This window comes from Balaenoptera physalus, assembly GCF_965194825.1.
Source record: "Balaenoptera physalus genome assembly, chromosome: 11".
In the NCBI taxonomy this organism is placed as follows: Eukaryota; Metazoa; Chordata; class Mammalia; order Artiodactyla; family Balaenopteridae; genus Balaenoptera; species Balaenoptera physalus.
The window spans coordinates 62,653,715-62,679,342 of record NC_138896.1 but is presented as its reverse complement, the minus strand read 5'-3'; the positions used below and the strand labels follow the sequence as shown (position 1 = coordinate 62,679,342).

The 25,628-nt window shown below is 54.3% G+C and overlaps 2 protein-coding genes and 1 long non-coding RNA gene across 9 annotated transcripts in view; 2 read left to right on the top strand and 1 right to left on the bottom strand.

Moving 5' to 3' along the window:
* The window catches only part of DLEC1 (DLEC1 cilia and flagella associated protein), a 101,594-nt gene extending 93,327 nt beyond the window's left edge, over positions 1 to 8,267 (bottom strand). Inside the window, 2 exon segments of the mRNA XM_082412715.1 lie at positions 7,273 to 7,340; positions 7,919 to 8,267. The gene's annotated coding sequence lies outside the window, so the exon portion shown is untranslated.
* Positions 3,345 to 25,577, top strand: PLCD1 (phospholipase C delta 1). 7 transcript variants are annotated; one of them, XM_082412802.1, is made up of 16 exons: positions 3,352 to 3,535; positions 8,274 to 8,456; positions 11,242 to 11,406; positions 14,776 to 15,004; positions 21,334 to 21,463; positions 21,565 to 21,796; positions 22,382 to 22,583; positions 22,717 to 22,861; positions 22,938 to 23,087; positions 23,178 to 23,336; positions 23,579 to 23,738; positions 23,938 to 24,054; positions 24,453 to 24,631; positions 24,724 to 24,856; positions 24,933 to 25,082; positions 25,217 to 25,577. In XM_082412802.1, exons 1-16 carry the CDS (start codon positions 3,502 to 3,504, stop codon positions 25,300 to 25,302), a joined length of 2,454 nt encoding a protein of 817 aa, XP_082268928.1. In that variant the 5' UTR covers positions 3,352 to 3,501; the 3' UTR covers positions 25,303 to 25,577. The 7 variants fall into 7 exon arrangements, 6 of the variants coding, with proteins under 6 accessions (XP_082268933.1, XP_082268928.1, XP_082268929.1 ...); XR_014250774.1 differs by lacking the exon at positions 25,217 to 25,577 and having other exon boundaries at positions 3,346 to 3,535; positions 24,453 to 24,528; positions 24,933 to 25,072; XM_082412803.1 differs by lacking the exon at positions 8,274 to 8,456 and having other exon boundaries at positions 3,354 to 3,535.
* LOC309637800 lies at positions 15,011 to 21,327 on the top strand. The gene is made up of 3 exons (XR_014250815.1): positions 15,011 to 15,532; positions 15,614 to 17,825; positions 18,159 to 21,327. It is a non-coding gene; the product is annotated as an uncharacterized lncRNA (long non-coding RNA).
* Positions 25,578 to 25,628: the final 51 nt, after the last annotated feature.

The window sequence follows — 25,628 nt, the reverse complement described above, 5'->3', positions numbered from 1 at the left end:
GGCTCTCCCATCAAAATGTATCCAGAATCTTCCCACTTCTCATGACCTCCACTCCCACCACCAGGGTCTGACCCACCGTCCACTCTCACCTGAATTATTACAAAAGCCCCTTCCTTGGACTCCCTGCTTCAGCCCTGTCCCTCCATGATACCCCCCCACTTCCAGCAACCAGAGTGATTCTTTTAAAGCAAGAGCAGGGAATTCCCTGGTGGTCCAGTGATTAGGAATTCTGCGCTTCCACTGCAGGGGGCCCAATCGATCCCTGGTCGGGGGAACTAAGATCCCACAAGCTATGCGGCACGGCCAAAAAAAATAAAAATAAAAAAATAACCAAAAAAGGAATCTAAAAAAATGGTACAAATGGACTTATTTACAAAACAGAAATAGAATCACAGATGTAAAAAACAAACTTATATAAACAAAACAAAACAAACTTATGGTTACCAGGGGGGAAAGGCGGGGAGAGGGATAAATTGGGAGATTGGGATTAACATATATACACTACTATATATAAAATAGATAACTAATAAGGACCTACTGTATAGCACAGGGAACTCTACTCAATACTCTGTAATGACCTATATGGGAAAAGAATCTAAAAAAGAGTGGATACATGTATATGTAAAACTGATTCACTGTGTTGTACGCCTGAAACTAACACAATATTGTAAATCAACTATACTCCAATAAAAATTTTTTTTAAATAAAAATAAATTAAAAATAAAAAAACAACCCATGAGTCAGATCATGTCCCTCCTTGACTTGAAGCCTTTCAAGGGCTCCCCATTTCCCCCAGAGTCAACGTGGAAGCCCTTAGAAGGCCCAGCAGGACTTGGGCCCCATTTCTTCTCTGGCCTCTCTCATTCCCCTCTCCCTCGCTCGGCTCCCTCTGCTGCAGCTACACCTCACTGACCCGAGCTCATCTAGGTTTGCTTTTCTGGGGGAGGGATTGGGCAGGGCTGGCTCTGAAGCACAGCTGGAAAGTTGGCATTCTTGGGTTGATCCTCCGCCCTCCCCAGGCCTCTAGAGAGGGTAGGGGTGGAGGGGTGAAGGGAAGTGACTGAAGGTGGGCATCAGCCCTGACACTATGTCTCACCTGTCTCCAGTCATCCCAGGAACCCCCTCCCCACACCCCCCCTCACACACACATCAGAGACAGGATGGTCAGCCGGGGGTGGGGAGATGCCTGAACCCCCCCCCCCATAAGATAACTCGTCTCTGGGCACGCGTGGCCCCTCTGTGCCTGCTGAAAGCCCACTGAGTCACCAGGATCTCAGGGAATCCTGCAGAGGTAACTTACTGAGAGCTGGGTTTTAGGAGGGTAATCTAGGCATCTGGCCAGGGATGGGCCCACAGAGGGCCCTGGCTGTTTAAGGGCAGAGGGAGCAGAATCCAGCAACTGCGGTTCAGTGCAAAGCCTTTGCTAGGCCCTCCCAGCCCCTCAACACACAGGCGCAGTCACACACACCACACAGGCTTACACACAGCAGAAGTAATTAAACAGACGACCTCCCAGCCTGTGAGAGGGAGGGAGGGGCAGGCGGGAGGAGAGGAGAGTCCTGGGGAGCCGCTGACCCACAGGTCAGAGCAGCAGCCTGGTTTCTCTGAGCAGGGAGTGGCCCAGCCCTCTTTTCTGGCAGAACCTGGCTACATGTGCCAACTCTGAGTCAGCCGTGCCCATCCCGCCCAGCAACCCCAGGCTCAGGAGGAGGCCTCAGCTCCTCTGCCTGGGCCAGAGGCCAGAAGAGGGCCTGCGTGTGACAGGTTTGGTGTGTGCAAAGGAAGAGCCAGGCTGTAGCCCCCACCAGGGGCATCAGATTATGCCGTGGTTTCGGGCTTGGGGCTCAGAGCTGGGAGGTGATGTGAACAAACAGGAATGATGCTTAAGATGAAGCCGAGTCAATTGCTGGTGTCAGAGTTTCATTGTGTCTCTGCCTGGGAAGAGGAGCAGGACTTGAGGAGGCTTAACTTGCTGAGTAGAGGGGCCTGCAGGCCCCCGGGGATGTCAGAGGTCCCAGGACTACCCCCAAGGCCAGAGGAGGCCCCCAGAGGGCAGGCCTGGAGGCAGGCGTCCCGGCCTGGGAGAGAGAGCAAGGACAGAGAAAGGACCCCTCATCCTCCCTGTCCCCAGGCTGGGGCTCCAAAGGGAGGCCTTGTGTGGACTTGTTCATCCTTGAGCAGAAGGGAAAGCAAGGAGGGTTTGGACAGGCCTTCCAGGGCCAAGGGCTGCTCCTGCTGGAGGGCAGGCCAATTGGGGAGAGTGCCAGATAGAGGGCAGCCCCCCTCTGCATAGGGGACATACAGAGGGAGGGAGCCTCTCCAAAGTCCTGACCCAGGCTCGACTGTCAGGATGGGAAGACTTGCCCTCTAGCTGGTTACATCCCTTCCTGAGGTATTCAAGGCCACCTAGGCCTGTGTGTGCTGGGAGGGGGAGGGGTTGGGGTCCAACTGGTTCTGTCAGACTCTCATGTTGGCTTTATCAGCCCAGGAGGCCTGCAGGATTCACTGGTGGGCTCAGCACCCCGCATCCTGGGAGGTCTTCTGGGGGCTCTCCCAAGGGCCTTTCCCAAAAGTTGGTGGGCAGCAGGATCCTGGGACTTCCCCTGGGGGTCTCTGGGTACCTATGAAAAGGGTGTCAGGATTGCAAGAATTGATGGTGGGAGTGTGTGTGTGTGGGGTCTATGTAGGGACCCCTTGTCCAGACAGCCCCTTGGGAGGCCACCCAAAGAAGGAACCCTGGAGATCGCCAGGAGTTTGGGGTGTGAGGGGCTCAAAGGAGAGCTCTCTGCACCTACCTGCTCTAAGTTTTACGGCTTCCGCCCCAGCTCCCCCGCCAAGGGCACTTCTGGGGTTAGAAACTTCCCAGCGAGCCGGGAGGGGACCCTTCTCCAGACTAGGTCCAGGCATGCCTCTCCAAGGACCTCCTAACTCGCGTCCGTGCACCCATTTTGCAGAAGGGAAAGCAAACATCCAGGGAGCCGCGGCTGGCGCCTGGACTCCGAGGCTCCGTTTCGCACCAGCCCGGCTGGGCGTCGAACGTTACGCGGTCCCTGCCCCAGGAGGACTCCAGATTCTTTCGCGCATCTCCCCAACCCCGGCGAGGCACCCAGAGGCAGGGAGGGGGGCCGGGCCGCCGGCGATAATGACAGGGTCCGCGGCCTGTGGGTGGCGGCGGCGGAGGAAGCCAGAGGGATCCGGCTATTTCTAGCCGGGACGCGCCCACAGGCCGGGGCCAGGGAGGGCCCGGCTTCCCGGCCCCCACCTCTGCCCTCCTCCCCCACCCACAGGAGGGGCGGGGAGAGGCGCTGGTTGGAGGGCCCAGGGGGCGGGGGCGAGGGCAGGCGGGGGGCGGAGCGGAGTCCTGGGCGCACCTCCAGTGTCCGCCCGCCGCAGTCCATTCGGGTCCCTCCCCTGCACTCCTCTCGGACCCGAGGCCGCCCGCGCTGTCGCTGCGGACGAGTGTCCCGCGGCGCCACCCTCCCGCCGCGCCGTCCGTCGGGCATGGACTCGGGCCGGGACTTCCTGACCCTGCACGGTGAGTACTCGGCCGGCTCGCGGGGGGACCCCGCCTGGGCCGACCTAGAGGAAAGCCGTTCCCGGCCCAGGGCGGGCGACCCCCAGCTCCTTCGGCCGCCCTCCGCCCCGCCCCGGGCCCGCTCCTCGTCCCTTTTGTCGCACGGAGGAAATCTCCACCCGGGACTGCCGGGCGCAACCCTGGGCGTTTCCAGGCTTGTTCCCCAGACCCGGCCGGTGGGGAGAAGAGGGGTGCGAGTCTGAAGACTTCCCTAAAGACGACCCCCGGCCCTGCCGCCTCGGGGACTCCCCCTCTCCCTATCCTAGTCACGGAAGGGTGGGCTCCAGGGTCCGGCGCGCTCGGAGGGACTGAGGAGGAAAGGAGCCAGCATCCAAGAATAACTGAGTTATTTTCACCCCGTCCGGGCCGCCCAGAGAGGCTCCCCAAAGCCCAGGCGTGCCTGGACCGCGTCAGGGAGCGTAGGTGTGGCGGGGTGGGAAGGCTGGGGCGAGGAGGTGTGCGAGGTGAGGTCGGGCCGCGCCGCAGTAACTGCCCAGCGCAGAAATCCTAGTCAGTGACGCCCGGTCTGGGAGGAGCAGCCCGATCGCCCCCATCTGCGCACCCTCCTGGCCGGACAGGCCTGAGTCTCAGCTCTAACTGCCTGCTGCTACCCTCTTTGTCCATCCGAGCTCTGTCTTCTCCGACCGACTGGGAAACAGTCCGGGCCAGCTCCTTGCCCTATCGCTGTCTCTCCAGGAGAGAGAGCAGCCGCGGGCTCCGGACTGCAGGGACTGGAGGTCTCCTAGCTGCACGGGGCCCCCAACCTGGACCTGGAATCTCTTTGCTCCAGCCTGGGGACTCACCCACTTTTAGCGGGCTTTGCCCTCCTGCCCCCCAGGTCATCTGGCAGCTCAGCAAACCCTGCCTCTCTTGCACCAATCACTGCTTAACCCGATCTCCCTCTGTTTTCTAGTACCTCTGGAGTCCGAGACTTTAGTGCCCACCACCTATCCACCTAAACCATGCATGGAGATAATAGAAGGGAAAGAGAAAGGCAGAGCCCTCCAGCTGTCCACTAGAGACCCTCTGGAATTCAGGGACACTCGGAGACATTCCTTTCAGCCAGTGCCCAGTCTGTCTCATTTTCCTGGTTGGCCCAGACCTGGTCTCCATGGCCCAGAGAGACCTTGCTCAGTGCCCAGAGCTGTTACCCTCACACCAGTAGCCTCAAGGCAAACTCTTTCAGCTGGATCATGGGATCCCTGCCCTTTCCAGGGCTCCCTCTTCTCCTCTCAGGACAGAGGTGTCTTAGTGCTCCCTGCCACACTGGCAGGAAGGGAGGCTGGGCAGCTCAGAGGATCACAGTAGAGACCTCTGCTTTCTCTCTCATCATCCCTTAGCTAGTGCTGTGTACCCTGCAGACTGCCACCTCTTCCGTGCCAGCTTCACACTCAGACCTCCTACAAGCCCTCTGATCGCCTCTGGCTACAGCTGTAGCCTCAGCTCATGTTAGAATGGGCTCCATCCTCAGGCATCTGTGCCTTTGTCCAGTCTCTGTCCGTGGGCAGCCCTGGTATCTTCCCTGGAGAGGAAGCCACGTGGAGGCTCAGTCAGCGCCTCCCAGTTTTGTGGCATGGGCTTGGCAGCCCTGGTCCACTGTGTTTTGAGACCTGCCTCCCAAGTGCCTGACAGTCCAGCTCTTCCGGCAGAGCTGGCAAGAACAGTGCGATCCCAAGCTTCAGGCTCCCTGAAGGCCCTGCTGCTTTTAGCTCATCACCCAAAATTACATCCCTTAACTGCCTTTTGTTCCCCCTGCAAACCATATCGTCAAGCAAGAATCTGTCAAGGAAAATTGGTGGTGGAAGGATGTAGTCACTGTGCCCTGTGCTGTTCCAGGTTGTTTACATTTCCACTGGAGAGTCTGCACCTCTTTCATATTTTGGGTCCTCTAGCATTGGACGCACTTTCTGGCTTGGGCATTTGGGGGTCTGCTGCAGAAAGGCTCCCTCCATTGGCTTGGGGGGGTATGGGAGCCACCTAGATAAGAGATGTCCCTTCTGTCCTCGCCCCAGATGTGTGCAGAGGCACTGTAGTATACAGACATGGATTATGGAAGTAGACTACCTGGGTTCAAGTCTTAGCTTTTTCATCTTAGACAAATCCCTTGACTTCTTGGTGCCTCAGTTTCCTCATCTGTAAAATGGGGGATAAGAACACTACCTCCCTCGTGGATTGCAGTAAGGATTGAATGAGCTAACACGTACAAGGCAATAATGAGAACAGTGCCTAGTACCAGCAGGTACTATGTTCCTACAGGAGGCCCACCCCCCAAGTGACCATGTCATGTGAGTACTTTGTGAGATGAGGGGGAATAAGGTAGTCCCTAGCCAGGAAAAATGTGACCAGAACTGGGTTTAAGAATCAAAGGGCTCCTGGGGAATTCCCTGTTGGTCCAGTGGTTAAGACTCCATGCTTCCACTGCCAGAGTCCTAGTCGGGGAACTCAGATCCTGCAAGCCATGCAGTGAGGCCAAAAAAAAAAAGAAGAATCAGGGGCTCCTTCTGGTGCTTCTGAAGCCCTCAGACTGACGCTCTAGTCCCCTGGCCTCCTTCCCTACCCTACTTCCTTTGCTTGCTCCATTCTAGCCAGGCCTGCACTGGCTTCTCCAGCAGGTCCCCAGATGCACCCAAAAAGACCTAACTTCCCAACGCTCTCCCCTCACTGAACACATCCACCTCCACCTCCACTAACTATTCAAACACTGAATCCCTCCCGCCCCACTGTAAAACCTGGCATTTGTAAAAGTGCAAGGTAGGGTGTAGGAGGGGCCTCATCTTGGTCCCAGGAGACCTGGGCTGCAGTCCTAGACCTGGGTTCCAGTCCTAGCTTTGCCTCTACTTACATTGTGACCCTGAGCAAGTCCCTTTGCCTGTCTGGGCCTGTTTTCTCATCCACGGGAAAGCAATACCTACTGATAGGGGATGTTGTGAGGATAAAGCACTAGTGGGCAAAGGAATTCTAGGTTGGCAAGGAAGCCAGTACCCCCAAGAGATAACGGTTCCAGATCCATCATAGCAATTTGGGGTGGCCAGCCCCCTACCCTCCTCAATTATGTTTCAAAGCTGTCTATCCCTGGGAGTCCATGCCCACACAACACAGACACACACTGATCCACACTGATCTTAACTTTTTTGTGCCCTGGACCACTTTGGCAGTTAGGTGAAGCCTGTGGACCCCTTCTCAGGATCATGTTTTTAAATGCATAAAATACATAAGAATTCAAAGAAAGTAAATTGTATTGAGATGTGATTCTATCCATAGGTCCTCGGGGAGTCCTTGGCCCTCTGATTAAACCATTAAACCATCACGCGGTTTCTCTAAAACAGAGGTTGCCCTTACAATCAGCTCCCTCAGCTCCAAATGAAGAACAATATTTCTGTGCCCATATTCCAGCTCATCTGCATTAACACACATTCTCATGATTTATTTTTCTCCGAGGGGTGACCTTAGGCAAGTCACTCTGCACTTCAGTTTATTGTTATTATTGCTGTGCTTGTCTGTGCTAATAACTGGCTTTGCCAGTGACTCACTGTCAATGCTGGTGACTGGAGCTGCGGTGAGGCGAGTGAAGGGACTATTCAGAGGCAGAGAGTAAAAGAGAGGAGTGAGTCAGGCCTCTGGGTGGTGTCCTGACCTTGGCACACAGTAGGGGCTCAATAAATAATTGCTGGGTGAATGAAAAGCAAGACGTAACTTACATGAAAGGGCCCACTGTTCCGAGCACACTGGCAGCACAGTTTCGTATGGAGTTGGGAGTCCTCCTCACCTATTTATCAAAGCAAGTCTGTGTTAATGGACTCATTTTTAAGACCAGCATTTTTTCAAGAATTCCATTCGCATTTGGAACCTTGGAGATTATGCCACTCAGGTAGCGAACCTCTCGGAGAAGGAAACAGGCCTGTTTGAGGTTTACATGTGAGGCAACAGCCCGCTGAGTCACAATGGATTCGTTGAGTAACTGAGGTAAAATATTTGGCGGGTTCCGCTGTCCGGCCCGGGCTCCATCCCCGGCTCCTTCTGATCCCGCCCCACCCGGTTGTCCGCTAAACTCTGCAGCCCAGGCTGCCGCCCGGCCGGGCTTCCCTCCCGGCTCAATCTTGCCCAGCCCTCCAGTTCTCCGCCAGGCCTCTAGCTGAGTGTTTAGAATTCGCGGCTCAGGCTCCGCCCCCTGGTAGGACTGCCTCCAAAGTCGAGGTTCCGCCCTCCCTCCCCGAAAACAAAAGGCCTTTGCAGTGAGGGACCCTCCCCCGGTTTGTCCCCTGGGCCCTGGCTCCGCCCCCGGTCGTCTTCCTGGGTACCTCTGCCCCACGTCGCCTCCCAGACTCGGCTCCTCCCGCTCCCCACCTCTTTGGCTCTGGCTCCGCCCCAATCCGCTTTCTGGGCTCTGACTTTCACCACTGATCTGCTTCCCGGGTTATGGATTTGTCCCACTTCACCTCCCGGACCCCGCTCCTCCTCCTCCTCTCCCCTCCTTGATTCTGCTTTCGCCGCACCTCCTGGGGGCATCGGTCCTGCCCTTCTGGAACTGTCCCCGCCTCCTAGGGTATGGCCCCGCCCCTTCAGCACAGATTTCTGTATCGCCCCGCCTCTAGAGCCATGGCCCCACCCTTCACGGCCCCGCCCCCACGGGTTCTAGGCCCGCCCATCCACTCCAGGTCTCCGCCCCTGCTCCCGTCTGAGGAGGCCGTTCCGCTCCTAGGGCCAGGGCTGCCTTCTGGACGCCACACTGTCCTGGGCCAGGCTCAGCGGGCAGCAGGGGCACTTCGGAACGTCATGCAGTGCCTGGGGGTCAGGCGCCGAAGCCGGAGTCAGAGCCGCTCCAGAGAGCTCTACCTTCAGGAGCAGAGCCTCGAGGTGGCAGCTCTCAATGAGCAGAGGCTGGGTAAGGGATGCAGGGCGCCCCCCCCCCAGGACGCCCCACCACCACCACCACCCCCGAGATCTGCGGAGGCTGGGAAGGCAGCTGGGACAGGACGCAGACTGTATGTTCCTGATCTCGGGGACTGGACCTGTTTAGTTCTGTGAGTGTGTGACCCACAGTGGGGCTGTGTTTGCGGGGATGGCATGTGGAGTGAGTACTGCGGGGGGGGGGGATTGGTTACCCTGCGCCTTGCCACCCCCAAACCATCCTGTTTACAAACCTAGTGGTGATTCTGTCACTTGTATGGTAGTGGGGGCCACTGTGCAGCAATGATGATATGCAATGCTGTGTAACCAAGTGGCACCAGTGTGACAGTGTGCGATCCAGGGTGATGCTGTGTACCATGTGTGACTGTGGGTGACCCAGGTGACTGAGTGATTCTGTCATCTGTGTTATGGTGTGTGTGTTCTGTGGGTTTTCTGCTGTTACTCTTTGTGGCAGCATGCCCCTGAGTGGTGGCTGTATAAGGTAATGTTTCCTAGCATTGGCCCTGTGGGCAAGCTTCTGAGTCCCGACTCTACCATGTAAATTCCTTGAGCCTCAGTCTCATCATCTGTAAAATGGGAACAATGATAGTGCCTTCCTCACAGGGTTGTTGGAGGGATTAAATATATGTGCTAAGAACAGGATCTTATTCAAACATGAACTATTATTATGGTGACTGCTATTATTATGACGACGATGATGTTCTGGCACTGTATGTTGTGTGGCTGTGTGTGACTCCATGTAACAATATGTGTCACCGTGTGTGGCCCATTTTCTCTTCCCTGTTGTGTATGGCAGTGTGTGATGAGTACGGTGGTGTGGTGTGTGTGACTGTGTATGTGTGTGGCTATATCTGTGTAGCTGTGTATTGCTGTGAGTCCCAGACTCAGTTTGTTTCCATTAGGCCTCACCCTAGGTACATGGGCAGGGCTCCTGGCACTGCCCCCACCCCCAGCCTCCTATTAGCACTGCAGCCTCTCTGCACTCCCCATATGTGCCACTAGCCTGGGCAGGTTGGTGAGGCTGCAAGGTCAACCCAGGGGCCCCTGAGCTCAGAGGCCCCTCAGCACCACCCTCCCACAGGAGGAGAATGTGCTACAGCTGAGTGAGTGGGGCTGGGCGAAGGGGTGCCCATAGACCTTCTGGGTGCTAAGGGAGCAAGGGTCGGGGGGCGGGCAGCCCAGAGGCCTCAGAAACAAAAGGGCCTCAAATGAGGCTCAGAGATGGAGGTATCTGCTTAGGTTGCCCAGTGGCCTGGAGGGCCACTAATATCAAGACCCACCTTGGGACCGAGGTCTGTGTTCCGGAAGCCATGTCGGCAGCCAGGGGACTTATCTCTGCCTGACCGCAGACAGGGCCGCAGTCTGGCTCCAGGACAGGATGAACATGTCATCTGCTCACAGCCTTTTCCAGAACCGGAGGGTGGGGCTCACCTTCCGCCCCTGTGCCCCCCACCCCCACCGCTCCCATCTGTGACGTTCGCAGTGGCTTGTCCTGATGCCCTAGCCTGGGGGCGGGGAGGGGCGGTGCCGCCAGAGGGTAAGGAGATGACCCCCGCAGTTGACCTCAGCCTCGGAAAGGACAGTGGAATCCCCCGGCTGAGCTGAGGCTGAGGCGGCTCTCTCCTCCGGCGGCTGGGAACTACCTTTCCCGGCCTCTCGTCTTGAGCCCCACAGACACAGCCACCAGCTGAGGACATCCTGCAGGAGCCCCCTCCTCCCTCACTGGGCCTCCCCTGGGGCTGGAGGGAAACTGCTGACACTAAGGCAGGGGGTGGAGAGAGTTGGGACAAAGGTGGGGGAAGGTCACATCAGACTGTCACCTCTGAGGAGGCCTTGAGACACCTCCTCCAGCACTCTTCTCACCCAGTGCTGTTGGGGGAACAGAGGCACAGAGAGGGAAGGAGGTTTCCTAAAGCCATGGGTGTGGGGGGCTGTTAGCACGTGGCTGTGTCTCCACTGGAAGCAGGAGATTGGGGAGGGATAGGGGGTGGGTGGCTGAGGCCCGGGGAAGTGGTCCAGAAGATTCTGTAGGTCCTGTGTGTGTGGGGAGCAGGCTGGCTGGGGCATAGGGAGTGGGGTAATGGATAAACTGGGAGAGCCCATTAGGGGCTGCGGATCTGGGTTCAGAAAAGAAAAGCCTATAGGCCTAGGCCCAGGCCCCTCAGACTGGACCCGCACAGACCCTGATGCCACCACTCTGCTGGAGCAGGAGGATAAAGATTGCTGAAAAGCCACAGAGTTTTTGTTTTGGGGCCAGAAGTGAGGTGAGGTAGTCTATTGGCTCTGAATAGAGCTGGCTGCTGGACTCCATGTGGCCAGGGTGATAGGCTAGGGTGGTCTTCTGGTCCCAGCTTCCTTCAGGTCACTCTGACCCCTAGAAGGAGACCAGTAAGTCTTTCAGAGCCAGGCCATTTCCTAGGGGTCTGGTCACCCAGGAACCAGGTGTTCTTGAATTAGCTGCCCTCTCTTTGTCCATTCAGCCGTGGGTGGCAGGTCATAGTGTATAAAGTGTGGCCTTGAGTGGGTGGGTGTCCAAAGGTTTGCGTGGCCTCAGCTGGCATCAGAGATGCCTTCCTGGAGAAGGCAGGGCTCTAGAATCAGGTTGGAACAAGGGTGACGGAGGGAGAAGTGAACAGAGAGCTGAGGATGAGGCTGGTGAAAAATGGGCTGAGAGGGTCCAGTGGTGGGCATGGCCAGCATGGGGCCTGGGGCAGCAGGGACCCTAGAGAAGGTAGCATCTTACCAGCTCTGCCCCCTAGGCTTACAGGATGACAAGGACCTACAGGCACTGCTGAAGGGCAGCCAACTCTTGAAGGTGAAGTCCAACTCATGGCGGAGAGAACGCTTCTACAAGCTGCAGGAGGACTGCAAGACCATCTGGCAGGAGTCCCGCAAGGTCATGCGGACCCCAGAGTCCCAGCTGTGTGAGTGCCCTGGGCTGTAGGGCGAGGGGCGGGGTGCTGCACCTGCGCTTGGATGGGGAAACTGACACTGGTCAGGGTGGGGTGGGGCTGGAGGTCAGTCGTGGACCAGGACCAAAGGTAGGGAAACTGAGGCCTGGCCTGGTGGGGCAGAGGTCGGTCATGCAAACAGGACCAAATATGGGGAAACAGGCTGGCCAGGGTTGGGGAGAGGAGCCAGTTAAATCACAGATAGGGAAACTGAGGCCTAGCCTGGGCTAGAGAGGGCAGTCATGGACCAAGGACCACAGATGGAGATGCTCAAGACTTTTGGGGGTGGGACTCCATAGCCATGACCACAGATGGGGAAAGCCCGGCTCCCAAGTAGGGAGGGAACTGGACAGTGTTGCCTGAATTCCCAGGTATCCACCCAGACATTTGTGGGAAGGAGGGAGGACTAGGGCCCAGGTGTGGTGAGGCCCAAAGTCCAGGGGCAGATAAGGCCCTTCCGGGTATCAGTGGCCAGGATGTGAGGTGGGGCTGCAGGAGGCAGCTCCTCCCTGGGCTGGGGCCAGAACAGGGAGCCTGGGGTGGAGCAGGGCTGGGACTTGCACAGAGAGGCCTTGGCTGGGCAGCTCCCTCAGGGTTGTGGGCCTGAGGGCTTTCTGGAAGCTTTAGAAAAGGTCCAAGAAGCCAAAGCTCAGGCCTGCAGATGGAGAGTGCCTCCTGCAAGGTCTTAGGAAGAAAGTTCTGCCAACTGCTGCTGCCCTTTTACACAGAATGCCCTAAAAATTTTGTAAAATGAGAGGTTCCCTCTGCATCTTTACTTGGTGGGAAAATTTTAGACCAAAGCTATCCAGAAGAACTTTCTATGATAATGGGAATGTCCTATATCTGTGCTGTCCAGTATGTCAGCTACTAGCCACCTATGGCCATTGAGCACTTGAACTGTGGCTAGTGTGACTGAGGAACTGAATTCTTTTTTTTTTTTTTGGCTGCCACTGCATGGCATGTGGGATCTTAGTTCCCCAACCAGGGATTGAGCCTGAGCCCCCTGCTTTGGAAGTGTGGAGTCTTAACCACTGGACCGCCAGGGAAGTCCCGCAAATTCTTAGTTTTACTGAATTTTAACTAATTTATATCTAAATAACCACGTGTGGCCGGTGGTACGGAAGGATCACTGCAGCTGGATTTCTCACACGGTTCAAGTCCCTGGAAATCCCTCACACATTCACCTGCCCTCGGCTGTGGAGATGGGGCAGGCAGGGTCAGCCCACTGGCAGGTGTCTGGGGAGTGAGACCAGACACAGGTGACAGGGCCCAGGTGGGAAGGGGGCAGGAGAAAAGGGAGGGGCAGCCCACTGAGGGTGTCTCAGGAAGGGTCTGCCAGGCCCCAGTACACTGGACAGAAACCTGAGAAGGTGCGGCCTGTGGCAGGCCAGAGGGGAGGCAGGACAGGAGCAGGGTTGGATGCGGAGAGCCCGGCTGGGTCCTGGGGGCAGTGGACCATGGGAGGTCTGAGCAGGGCAGGGCAGGGTGGGAGGGGATGGAGCCTGAAGTGCTCTCAGGAAACTGCCCTGTGTGCCTGTTGGCCACATAACACAGGAGTGACCTGGCGCTTGCCTCTGTCTGTGGCTCCAGCCAGGTTCCTTCACAGCCCTCTGCCCTGATATGGGGTTTCCTGTTAGACGCTGGCGGTTGGCGGCACCGTGGGAAGGGGACATCATACTCTCTGAGCCCTGGGGACTCCTGGGAGCCCACCCCCCAGCCAGTACACGTGCATGGTTCCCAGTTGAGCCAAGCACTTGGCGGGGGCGGGCAGGGGGCAGACTGAGGAGTGGGAGATGTGGGCCTTTCCCGACCTGGGCTGGTGAGCTGGGAGCCTCATACCGGGACAGCTGGGAGCACAAGGGCAGGAGGAACCTCCCGGGCAGGAGACCCAGTGTGAGCAAAGGTGCAGGGGCAAGAACGAGGCAGGGCCGTGAGTGAGGGGCCTGCACCCTGACAGGAGGGGCCACAGGGGCAACAGGTTGGGGGTTGGGCACCAGGTGCGCTCAGGTGAGGAGCGTGGCCGGAAGAGGCCTTTTTCCACGTCAGAGACCCAGAGACGGGTCTGGGCTGAGCGTGCCCGTCGGGCTGCTTCCCTCTGAGTGAGCAGTGAGACTGCCCTCCACTGTGCTCCACCCCCGGGGAAACTGAGGCCAGGAGATGGGGGTGGGGAGCAGTCCCCAGTTCTCTTTGCCTCTGCTTCCTGATCCGTAAGTTGCCCCCATCCCGACCCCATAGCCTCCCTCAGCTCTGGTTCCCATAGGCAGACAGATTACCATCAGCAGGGAAGGCGTCTGGATTCTGTCTCCGGTGCTGGCGCGGGAGCTGGCCTCTGCTGCCCAGGCTTCCTGTTTCCACTCCCAGCCTGGGGCAGCTGCAGCTGGTGTGGGACCTAGAGGGGCACAGGAGGCTGTGAGTGAAGGGATTCAGCAGGGATATCCCCTGCATCCCACATGGCCCAGGGCTCACGTGTCTCACACCTCAGAGCCTGCTTCCCGGACAGGCACATGCCACACATCTGGGGCCTGCAGGTGGCCAGGAGGCCCCCACCGGGAAGGACAGGCAGGCTTTCAGCCAGAGCTGGTCTAGACCCAGGAAAGATGGACGTGGATGGCTCAGGATGGGGATGGGGATGGGGCAGAGCCTGGCTCCTGATGCGGGGAGGCCCAGCATGAGCCCCTCCCAGCCAGGCCAGGGAGGGCACCTTGGGGTTCAAGGCAGGTGAGCAGGGCCTTGCTGCTCCCTGAAGCTTGGAAGGTTGGGCTGTGTGACAGGACAGCCCCCGCCCCTGGTTCCCAAGGGCAGAATGATGTCATCTCAGACCCCCAGGGGCACCCTCCAGTCTACCTCTTGGGATCCTGGAGCACCATTCCTGCCAAGGGGCTCCCTGAGATCAGGACACACAGATACATGCAGGGCAAGGCCCTGGCTGCTCCCCTGACAAAAGCACTTCTCCCTCTGTCAGGAGAGGGGCCTGGAGGCTCTCATGGCTGTCTTGAGGGAGGCGAAGGGCCCAAAGTCAAGCACGACAGGAGAGTGTGTGGCCTCCTCTCCGTCACAGGCCCCAAGCTCCAGAATGGTCTCTCCCTATCTCTGTCTGAGAGCCCTGCCCTGCCCCACTCCTCTCCCAGGGGCCCTGCTTCCTCCCAGCACAGAAACAGGAGGCCTGGGACCCTAGGTGCCCTTCCCACCCTAAAGTCAATCTCTCTCTGCCTGGGCGTTTCCACTCTACACGCTATAGCTGTGTCCCGTTCCTTCTCCACCTCAGTCTCTTTTTGTCCCCCGCTCTGCCCATCCTCCTGCCCCTCATGGCTCTCTCTGCCCACCTCCACCCCCTTCTTGCAGTCTCCATCGAGGACATTCAGGAGGTGCGGATGGGGCACCGCTCAGAGGGCCTGGAGAAGTTTGCCCGGGACGTGCCTGAGGACCGCTGCTTCTCCATCGTCTTCAAGGACCAGCGCAACACTCTAGACCTCATCGCCCCATCGCCCGCCGACGCCCAGCACTGGGTGCAGGGCCTGCGCAAGATCGTCCATCACTCGGGCTCCATGGACCAGCAGCAGAAGCTGCGGCAGTATCCTTTTGGTGGCAGTGGGTCTAGGCCCAGCGGGTGGATACTGGCCATGGTCGTCCCCAGGACAACCTGGGTATGGAAGACACGCAGCTTGGGTCATCATACCAAAACACCATAGACTGGGTGGCTTAAACAACAGAAATTAACTTTCTCATGGTTCTGGAGGCTGGAAGTCCAAGGTCAGGGTGCCAGAAGGGTCGGGTTCTGGTGGAAGCTCTCTTCCTGGCTTGCAGATGGCTGCCTTCTTTCTCACTGTCTTCACATGGCAGAGAGAGAGAGAGAGAGAGCGCAAGATCTCGGGTGTCTCTTCTTTTTTTCTTTACTTTTTTAAAAAATAAATTTATTTATTTATTTGTTTATTTTTGGCTGCATTGGGTCTTCGTTGCTGCCCGCGGGCTTTCTCTAGTTGTGGCGAGCGGGGGCTACTCTTTGTTGCAGTCCGCGGGCTTCTCATCGCGGTGGCTTCTCTTATTGCAGAGCACGGGCTCTAGGCGCACAGGCTTCAGTAGTTGTGGCAGGTGGGCTTCAGTAGTTGTGGCACACAGGCTCAGTAGTTGTGGCTTGCAGGCTCTAGAGCGCAGGCTCAGTAGTTGTGGCACACGGGCTTAGTTGCTCCACGGCATGTGGGATCTTCCCGAACCAGGGCTCAAACCTGTGTCCCCTGCATTGGCAGGCGGACTCTGAACCACTGCGCCACCAGGGAAGTCCCTCTGGTGTCTCTTCTTTTATGGGCACTAATCCCATTATGAGGCCCCCACTCATGACCTCATCTAAGTCTCTCAAGGCCCCATCTCCAAATACATCATGTTGAGGGTTAGGGCTTCAACATATGAATTTGGGGGGAACACAAAGGAAGCAGGGAGGGTACCTGGAGCCCTCTTTGGTCTACTCTGACCCAAGGGCCAGACAGCAATGCAGCCCCCTGAAGTCCCTCATCCCCCCTGTGTAACCAGCATGGAGTGGGGAGGCTGAGGGGAGCTGCCTGCTTCAGTGGGAGACCTAGTCTTGGATATTTTAATGTTTCCTAGAGTTAACTGCATTTTTTTCTCTCTGGGAGTTTGGGAGGCCATGACACACTCCCACTTGCCCCCATATCCTGTGCCACTGTTCGGGGAGTCATCACGTTCCCCCAGGCCTGGTGTGCAGGCCAGCCTGCGGGCTTGAAACAAATTCCCTTCAAAGTCTAGGTGCACAGCAACACGCTAGTCTATGGTTCAAAGTGATCAGCCTTCTGGTATGTAGGATTAGGGTGGAACCAGCACTGGCTCCTTTTTTTTTTTTTTATGACAGCTTTATTGAGATATAGTTCACATACCATATAATTCATCCACTTAAAGTGTACAAGTCCCTGCTTTTTAGTGTATTCAGAGTTATGCAACCATCACCCCCAAAAGACACCCCATTGCCCTTTAGCAGTCCCCATTTCCCCACAACCCCCCAGCCCTAGACAACCACTAATCTACTTTCCGTCTCTATACATTTGTCTTTTCTAGACCTATTATATAAATGGAATCATACAGTCTCTTGTGACTGGCTTCTTTCACTTAGCATAATGTTTTTAACGTTCATCCATGTCGTAGCCTGTGTTAGTACTTCATGCCTTCTGTTTGCCTAATAATATTCCACTGTATGGCCATTCCACATTTTACTTATCCAATCAGCAGTTGATGGACATTTGGGTTTCTGCTTCTCTGAATAATGCTGCTGTGAACATTGGTGTATAAGTTTTTGTGTGGACATATGTTCTCATTTCTCTTGAGTATATACCTAGAATTTCTGAGTCTTGTGGTGACTATATATTTAACCTTTTGAGGAACTGCCAAACTATTTTCCAAAGAGGAAATTTACATTCCCACCAGCAGTGTCTGAGAGTTCTGATTTTTCACATCTTCACTAACCCTTGCTATTATCTGCCTTTTTTTTATTATAGCCATCCTTGTGGGTTTGAAGTGGCATGTCACTGTGGTTTTGATTTGCATTTCCTTGATAGCTAATGGTGTTGAGCATCTTTACATGTGGTTATTGGCCATTTGTATATCTCTTTGGAGAAACAGCTATTCAATAGATCCTTTGCCCATCTGTTGTTGTTAAGTTCTTTTTTTATGGATCTATTTATTTTAATTTTAATTTTAAATTGTGGTAATATATACATACATGAAATTTACTATCTTAACCATTTTTAAGTGTACAGTTCAGTAGTGTTAAGTACATTCACATTGTTGTGCAACCACTTCCAGAACTCTTTTCATCTCGTAAAACTGAAACTCTGTACCCATTAAACAGTAACTCCCCATTCCACCCTCCCCCAGGCCCTGGCAACCACTGTTGTACTTTCTGTACCTATGAACTTGATTACTCTTAAGTTCCTCATGTAAGTGGACTCATACAGTATTTGTCATTTTGCCACTAGCTTATTTCACTTAGCATAATGTCCTCAAGGTTCATCCATGTTGTCACATGTTAGAACTTCCATCCTTTTAAATGCTGAACAATATTCCATTGTATGTATATACCACACTTTGTTTATTCATTCACCCATTAATGGACACTTAGGTTGCTTCCACTTTTTGTCCATCATGAATAATGCTGCTATGAACATGGGTGTACAAGTATCTTTCTGAGACCCTGTTTTCAATTCTTTGGGGTATATACCAAGAAGTCAGATTGTTAGATCATATGGTAATTCTATTTTCAAATTTTTGAGGACCCACTATACTGTTTCCTATAGCATCTGTAACACTTTACATCCGCACCAACAGTGCACAAGGGTTCCAGTTTCTCCACGTCCTTACCAACACTTGTTACTTTCTTTTTTAAATAGGTCTCTTACTGTGGTTTTTTTTTAGAGATTGGAGTTTATTTATTTATTTATTTATTTATTTATTTATTATTTTTGGCTGTGTTGGGTCTTCGTTTCTGTGCGAGGGCTTTCTCTAGTTGTGGCAAGCGGGGGCCACTCTTCATCGCGGTGCACGGGCCTCTCAGTATCATGGCCTCTCTTGTTGCGGAGCACAGGCTCCAGACGCGCAGGCTCAGTAGTTGTGGCTCACGGGCCTAGTTGCTCCGCGGCATGTGGGATCTTCCCAGACCAGGGCTCGAACCCATGTCCCCTGCATTGGCAGGCAGATTCTCAACCACTGCGCCACCAGGGAAGCCCTCTTACTGTGGTTTTGATTTGCATTTCCCTAATGATTAATGATGTTGACCATTTTTTAATGTGCTTTTGTATATCTCCTCTGGAGAAATGTTTATTCAGATCTCTGGTCCATTTTTTAATTGAGTTGTCTTTTTATTATTGAGTTGTAAGAGGTTTTTGTTCTTTTTTAAAATATTCTAAATATTCTAAATATTTTAAAAATATTCTAATATTTAAAAAATATTCTTATCAGATATATGCTCTGCAAATAATTTCTCCCATTCTGTGGGTTCTTTTCTTTTTTTTGGTGGTATTCTCTGAAGCACAAAAGTTTTTAGTTTCAGTGAAGTGTAATTCATTTCCTTTTTGTTTTTGTTGCTTGTGTTTTTTGATGTCATATCTAACCTAAAGTCACAAACATATACTCATATATTTTCTTCTTATAGTTTTAGCTCTTGCATTTAGGTCTTTGATCCATTTTGAGTTAGTTTCTGTGTATGGTGTGGTGAGGGATCCAACTTCATTTTTTTTGCATGTAGACATACAGCTGTTCCAGCACCATTTGTTGAAAAGACTATTCTTTCTTCATTGAATCATCTTTACACCGTCGTCAAAAAATCAACTGACCATAAATATGAGGGTTTACTTCACGACTCTCAATTCTCCTCCATTTACCTAAATGTCTCTTCTTGCACCAGCACCACAACGTTTTAGTTACCATAACTTTGTACAAAGTTTTGAAATCATGAAGTGTGAGTCTTCTAAATTTGTTCTTTTTTTTTTCAAGATTGTTTTGACTGTTCTGGGTCCCTTGAATTTCCATATGAATTTGAGGATTGGGTTGTCAATTTCTGCAAAGTAGCCAGCATGACTGTGATAGGTATTGTGTTGAATCTGTAGATCAGTTTGGAGAGTATTTCTCATTAAACAATATCAAGTCTTCTTTCTGATCAGCAAATATGGGGTATCTTTCCATTTATTTAGATCTTTAATTTCTTTCAACAATGTTTTGTCGCTTTCAGAGTATAAGCTATGCATTAAAAGAATTTGTATTTTTATTCATTTTGATGCTACTGTATGGAATTATTTTATTACATTTTCTGATTATTCATTGCTAATGTATATCCAACTCCTTTGGGGGACACATTTTGAACACTGTTAGTTCCCTTTACTGTGTACTTTTCAGCATTTCAAAGACTTTTAAGTGTCTTTTCTCAAGGCTATGTCTGCCTGATTTTGAGCTTTCTTTTTAAAATTTTAATTGTTATTTATTTTATTTTTGGCCATGCCTCGAGGTATGCGGGATTTTAGTTCCCTGACCAGGGATTGAACCTGTGCTCCCTGCAGTGGAAGCGCAGAGTCTTAACCACTGGACCACCAGGGAAGTCCCTGAGCTTTCTTAAAAGCCCAATTCTGTGGCACTTTTGTGATAGTCACTCCTTTTGCACAGGCATGCACTTGGACAATCTCATGGCCTCTGCAGGCTTCTGCTGCCCAGACCTTGACATCATAAAGCCATCCCAGCCTGCTGAAGAGCATTCGGCACTGGGACCTCATGCTTGGGTGCACCACTCTGAACTTGATTTTTTAACCTGTAATTCTACTATAATTTTTTTAATGTAAATATATACATATATTTACATAAAACATACATATATATAAATAAAGATTTTAAAATATGGGTAAGTTAGAATGAAATTTTAAAGGCCCGGAAAACCCACCTCCTCCAGAAACTGCTATTTGGGTTCTCCCTTTAATCTTTTCCGGCTGCATTTCATTTTGCCTAATGATGCATTTGCCAAAAATAGTGGAGATTATACATTTGTATCCATTTTCTGTGTAACATTATATCATAATTATTTCCCTGTGTTAGTGTAGTCTCCATAAACAGCTTTATTAATGACTGCGTACTATTCCACTGAATGGATGGACTATAAATTAGTGATCCATTCTTTTAGTGTCAAACATTTCATTTCCTTCACCACTATAAATAACATTGCAAAGAACTATGTTCATAAAACCTTTCAGTATTTAGGAATATTTCCTTACCAATGGATTCCTAGAAGTGGAATTACTGAATCAACTGATGTAACAGGTTAAAGCTTTAGCTATCCCTCCATCACTTTCCTAAGGGTTGTACTGATTTACTTTTTGCCCACGTGATGGATTTGGGTGTCCATTTCACCTCACCCTTACCTGCACTAGGTAATATACTTTTAAGTTGCTAATTTTTAGTTTAAGAAATTGCATCTCATTTCCAAATTGTTAATAACTTTGACTACTAGTAATGTTTGCAAAAGGTCAGTTTATATCCCTTTCTCATTTAGTTATTAGGGTCATCATACTGTTTTCTTTTTAATTAATCCTTCAAAGGCTTTGCTGCAAATGCTTCCTCCAGTCTGTCAGATAGATGACTTTAGTTTTTCTTTATTTAATCTTCAGAATTTTAAAAAGTTTATATGGCATGATTTATGTTGTTGTTTCTTTTGTGATTTCTTCTGAAACCTGCTATCATGTTTTCATTGTGCTCATGAGTTCCCATTGTCTTGTTCTACAGTTAGCTCTCTGTTTTCTGTGGACTGTAGTATGCAGCTCCTCCTTCTCTAGTTCTCAAGGTCAAGTCTGATGGGAGAGATAGAGGGAATGGAGAAGTGGGGGCCTAAGTGCCCCAATCATGACACCATGATCCAGGCTTTGTTTTTGCATGTGATGTCCCCACCTTCTGATCAGGGGCTTGAAATTTGCTGTTTCCTACTAAATAAGCCTCAAGTGCTTTCGTCAGATTGGGTAACAATTATATACTGAAAAGGACATACCTTGAAATGTTAACAGTAGTTACCCCTGGGTGATAGGATTATGGGGGCTTTGTTTATTTACTTTTCTGCATTTTCTAAATTGTCTGTAATGAACCCTTTTAGAGTGAGAAAAGAAATGTTTTTGAAATTTTGAAAGGGTTCAAAGCCAGAAAACAGGAAAAAGACTCCTTCATTGGATGTCACATTTCCTCCAAAGAGGCCACCAGGTCTTCCCTCTGAAATGAGGATGTGCCAAAAGTCAGGCCTGCGGGGAGCTGTGTCTACAGGGGACCTCAGTCCACCTGGGCCCGGGAGTTGACCCTGAGCTTGAATCATGGCTGTGGCTGGGACCTCGGGGGTCCCAGGGCTCCTGGGTTCTTTCCTTACTTCTTGCCCAGCTGGATTCATTCCTGCTTGCGAAAAGCTGACAAAAACAAGGACAACAAGATGAACTTCAAGGAGCTGCAGAACTTCCTGAAGGAGCTCAACATCCAGGTGGATGACAGCTATGCCCGAAAAATCTTCAGGGTGAGGCAGGATGTGAGGGCTGGGTCTGCCTGGCAGTGTGTCCTTGACTGCAGCCCGAGACCTGCTCTGAACCCTGCCCACCTGGCGTCCTGGCTCTGCAGGAATGTGACCACTCTCAGACAGACTCCCTGGAGGATGAGGAGATCGAGACGTTCTACAAGATACTGACCCACAGGAAGGAGATCGACCTCACCTTCAAGGAGGCTGCAGGCTCGGGGGAGACCCTGTCGGTGGATCAGTTAGTGATCTTCTTGCAGCACCAGCAGCGGGAGGAGGCGGCGGGGCCTGCACTGGCCCTCTCCCTCATCGAGCGCTACGAGCCCAGCGAGACGGGTGAGGGCCCGTGACCTGTAGTCCCAGGGCCACACAGGGTGGGGAGACCCCTGGGGAGACGGCAGCCCACGAGTAGGGAGCTGGAGGGAAGGGGGTGCCTCAGCCAGGCCCAGGGCCCCTGGTCAGTATTTCTCTGCCCCAGGAAAGCAGATGGGAGGCAGGGACCCTCTCTTGGTTCCTCCTTCAGGGGATTTGAGGACCCCTCCCCCAGGAAATGGAGAGAGAGGAGGCTGGAAAAGCAGGCACTTTTCCTGCCTCCCTCTTTGTGCCCATGCTGGCCACAAAGCTTTAAGACGTCAGATGGGGGCCCAGTCCTGGAGAAGGAGGAGATGAGGCCCTGCCCTCAGGGGGGCCTCAAAGCATGGGGGACAGAGGAGGAGGAGACAGGGCCCCACCCTGGGGTAGTCACGGTCTGGTCAAGAGACTCAAGCTTAGCTGCTTCCAAGAGGTACCGAGGACCAGCTCAGAAGGGGAGGCAGGGGGAGTAGGGGGGAGGGGAGTGGGGGGGAGGGGGAGGTGGCCCCTCCCCCCAGAGCAGCGGCGCTGGCCTAGGGCTCTGACCGGCGCTGGCCTCCCGCCTCCCAGCCAAGGCGCGGCGGCAGATGACCAAGGACGGCTTCCTCATGTACCTGCTCTCGGCCGATGGCAGCGCCTTCGACCGGGCGCACCGGCGGGTCTACCAGGACATGGGCCAGCCGCTTAGCCACTACCTGGTGTCGTCCTCTCACAACACCTACCTGCTGGAAGACCAGCTCACGGGGCCCAGCAGCACTGAAGCCTACATCCGGTGGGGCCTACATCCGGTGGGGCCGGGAGACCTGGGCGTGATGGGGCGGGGCCGGGCGGGACCTGGTCGGGCAGGCGGGACCTGGGCGGACCCGGGCCGGGACCGAGGGGCCTAGCCGCCATCCCACTTGCAGGGCGCTGTGCAAAGGCTGCCGTTGCCTGGAGCTCGACTGCTGGGATGGGCCCAACCAGGAACCGGTCATCTATCACGGCTACACCTTCACCTCCAAGATCCTCTTCTGCGACGTGCTCAGGGCCATCCGGGACTACGCCTTCAAGGTGGGCGCGCTTCTGGGCCTGAGGAAGGGGATGCTCGGGCCCACCCACCCCTCCTAATCCACCCTTGGGCCTCCAGGCGTCCCCCTACCCCGTCATCCTGTCCCTGGAGAACCACTGCAGCCTGGAGCAGCAGCGTGTGATGGCGCAACACCTGCACACCCTCCTGGGCCCCATGCTGTTGGATCGGCCACTGGACAGGGTCACCACCAGCCTGCCTTCCCCAGAGGTGCCCGATGGAATGGGGTGCCCAGAGGAGAGGGCAGGGGACTGGCCGGGAGGCCAGCTGCGTCTTGACCAGCTGCCACTCCACCCTTAGCAACTGAAGGGGAAGATCTTGCTGAAGGGGAAGAAGCTTGGGGGGCTTTTCCTCCCTGGAGGGGAAGGCAGCCCTGAGGCCACTGTGGTGTCAGACGAGGATGAGGCTGCCGAAATGGAGGACGAGGCAGTGAGGAGACAAGTGCAGCAGAAGTCCACGGTTTGAGGGGGAGCGGTGGCGCGGGGAGGGGAGGGGGGCAGCCCTGGGGCCCTCCCCCATCATCACCCGCCATCACACTGTGGGGTGTTTGCCTTGCCCGGGTTCTCTGTGGCTGTCACTCAGACCCTCTGCCCCCTCTCTCTGTCTCCCTCTCTGTTCTCTCTGTATCTGGGTTTCTGGCTCTCTCAGTGCCCACCTGCCCCAACCTCTGAATCTAACTTGGGCCTCCCCATGGCCCCCAGGAGGACAAGCTCACACTAGCAAAGGAGCTCTCAGATATGGTCATTTACTGCAAGAGTGTCCACTTTCTGGGCTTCCCCAGTCCTGGCACCCGTGGGCAGGCTTTCTATGAGATGGCATCCTTCTCCGAGAACCGTGCCCTCCGACTGCTCCAAGAATCAGGTGAGCCTGGCCCTGTCCCCGCAGGGTGCTGTCCATCTATCTTTCTGACCACCTGAGCTGGCCAGGGTCAGGACTGGCTCCCACCCCTCCGGACATCGCCCAGAGCTGGCACCCTACGCTGTTACCAGACAGAGCTGGTAGGGAGGGGCTTGGGCTTGCCGGGAGGCCTCCGCTTCTGACGAGCCCACATCCCCCTCAGGAAACAGCTTTGTCCGCCACAATGTGAGTCACCTGAGCAGGATCTACCCCGCCGGGTGGAGAACGGATTCCTCCAACTACAGCCCTGTGGAGATGTGGAATGGGGGCTGCCAGATCGGTACGGGCTGGCTGGGGCTTGGAGGAGGCCTGGGTGAGGGTTTCCACCTGGAGGGCCAGGGGCCAGGAGGCTCTGGGGACCCAGGCAGAGCCAGGTGCAGGGATGTGTGTGCTCGGGAGCTGGTAATCTCAGTCTGGAAATATCCCCTACCATCAAATACAGCGTCTGAAATCCCATTGTTAGCACACTTGTCCTTTGAATTCTGGCACCAGAAATGGAATGCAAGGTTGGTGTGGTGGGTCAGTTAGGGCGGCAGGAGGGCAGTAGGCATTGGAGTGATCCTGGACCCTGCTTCTGCCTCACTGTGTGACTCTGGGCCTCAGTGTATCCCAAGCAGGCTGGGCTCTGGGGCCCCTGAGGCCAGCCCACAGCCTGTGACTGCTCCGTCCTGCCTGTAGTGGCCCTGAACTTCCAGACACCTGGGCCAGAGATGGACGTATACCAGGGCCGATTCCAGGACAATGGGGCCTGTGGGTACGTGCTGAAGCCTGCCTTCCTGCGAGACCCCAACTCCACCTTCAACTCCCGTGCCCTGGCTCAGGGGCCCTGGTGGGCTCAGAAGCGGCTCAATGTCAGGGTATGGCCAGCCACTGGAGGGACAGGTGCCATGGGTCTCCCTTGCCCCTCGCTACCATCCTGAACCCTTAACTGTCCCCCGCCTTTCCTCAGGTCATCTCAGGGCAGCAACTGCCAAAAGTCAACAAGAATAAGAATTCAATTGTGGACCCCAAGGTGACAGTGGAGATCCATGGTGTGGGCCAGGACGTGGCCAGCCACCAGACCGCTGTGGTCACCAATAACGGTACGTGCTGGGCCTGGGCTGGGCCCGGCTTCTGGAGCTGGTGTCCATGCTGTTGACATGGTGCCCGCACCCCTAGGTTTCAACCCATGGTGGGACACAGAGTTTGAGTTCGAGGTGATTGTGCCTGAGCTCGCCCTCGTGCGCTTTGTGGTGGAGGACTACGACGCCTCCTCCAAGAACGACTTCATTGGCCAGAGCACCATCCCCTTGAACAGCCTCAAGCAGGGTGAGTGCTTGTGGAGGGAGGGGGCGACTCGAGGGGAGGCATCTCTTGGGAAGGGGCCGGCTGTTCCTCAAAGCATCCTCCCTAAGTGACCAGAACTCTCCCTGTGCGCTCCTCCCCGCCCATCCGCCTGCCAGGATACCGCCACATCCACCTCCTGTCCAAGAACGGAGACCAGCACCCGTCTGCCACCCTCTTTGTGAAGGTGGGCCTCCAGGACTAGGCTCGGGGAGTCTGGCGAGGGCTGCCCCGAGCGGACCAGGCCCTCTGTCCACATCGGGGGGCAGGACAGGGGCTGCTCCCAACCTCTCGCTCAGAGCTGGCAGCCCCGCGCTGCCTTCAGCTCCAACCTGCTGTCTGTGTTGCTGCCTCTCGGGAGCCCAGGAGCTGGCCCAGTCCCTGGAGCTGTCCTCAGTCCCGTTAGGAATGACACTGCAGCCCGCTCCATCCTCCAGCCGGGCCCTAGCTTGAGGGTTTTTATAAAAATCATAAGACTAAGTACTGTGGTCTCTTTACCTGGACACCGGAAAAATCCCTGTAAAGCATTGC

What these genes read in the sequence shown, in the direction of transcription:
- PLCD1 (XM_082412802.1), top strand. Translation starts at nt 3,502, where the DNA reads ATGGACTCGGGCCGGGACTTCCTGACCCTGCACG. An exon ending in GACCCCAGAGTCCCAGCTGT is followed by an intron (nt 11,407 to 14,775) that starts GTGAGTGCCCTG and finishes CCCTTCTTGCAG; the next exon opens with TCTCCATCGAGGACATTCAG. An exon ending in CTACGAGCCCAGCGAGACGG is followed by an intron (nt 21,797 to 22,381) that starts GTGAGGGCCCGT and finishes CCCGCCTCCCAG; the next exon opens with CCAAGGCGCGGCGGCAGATG.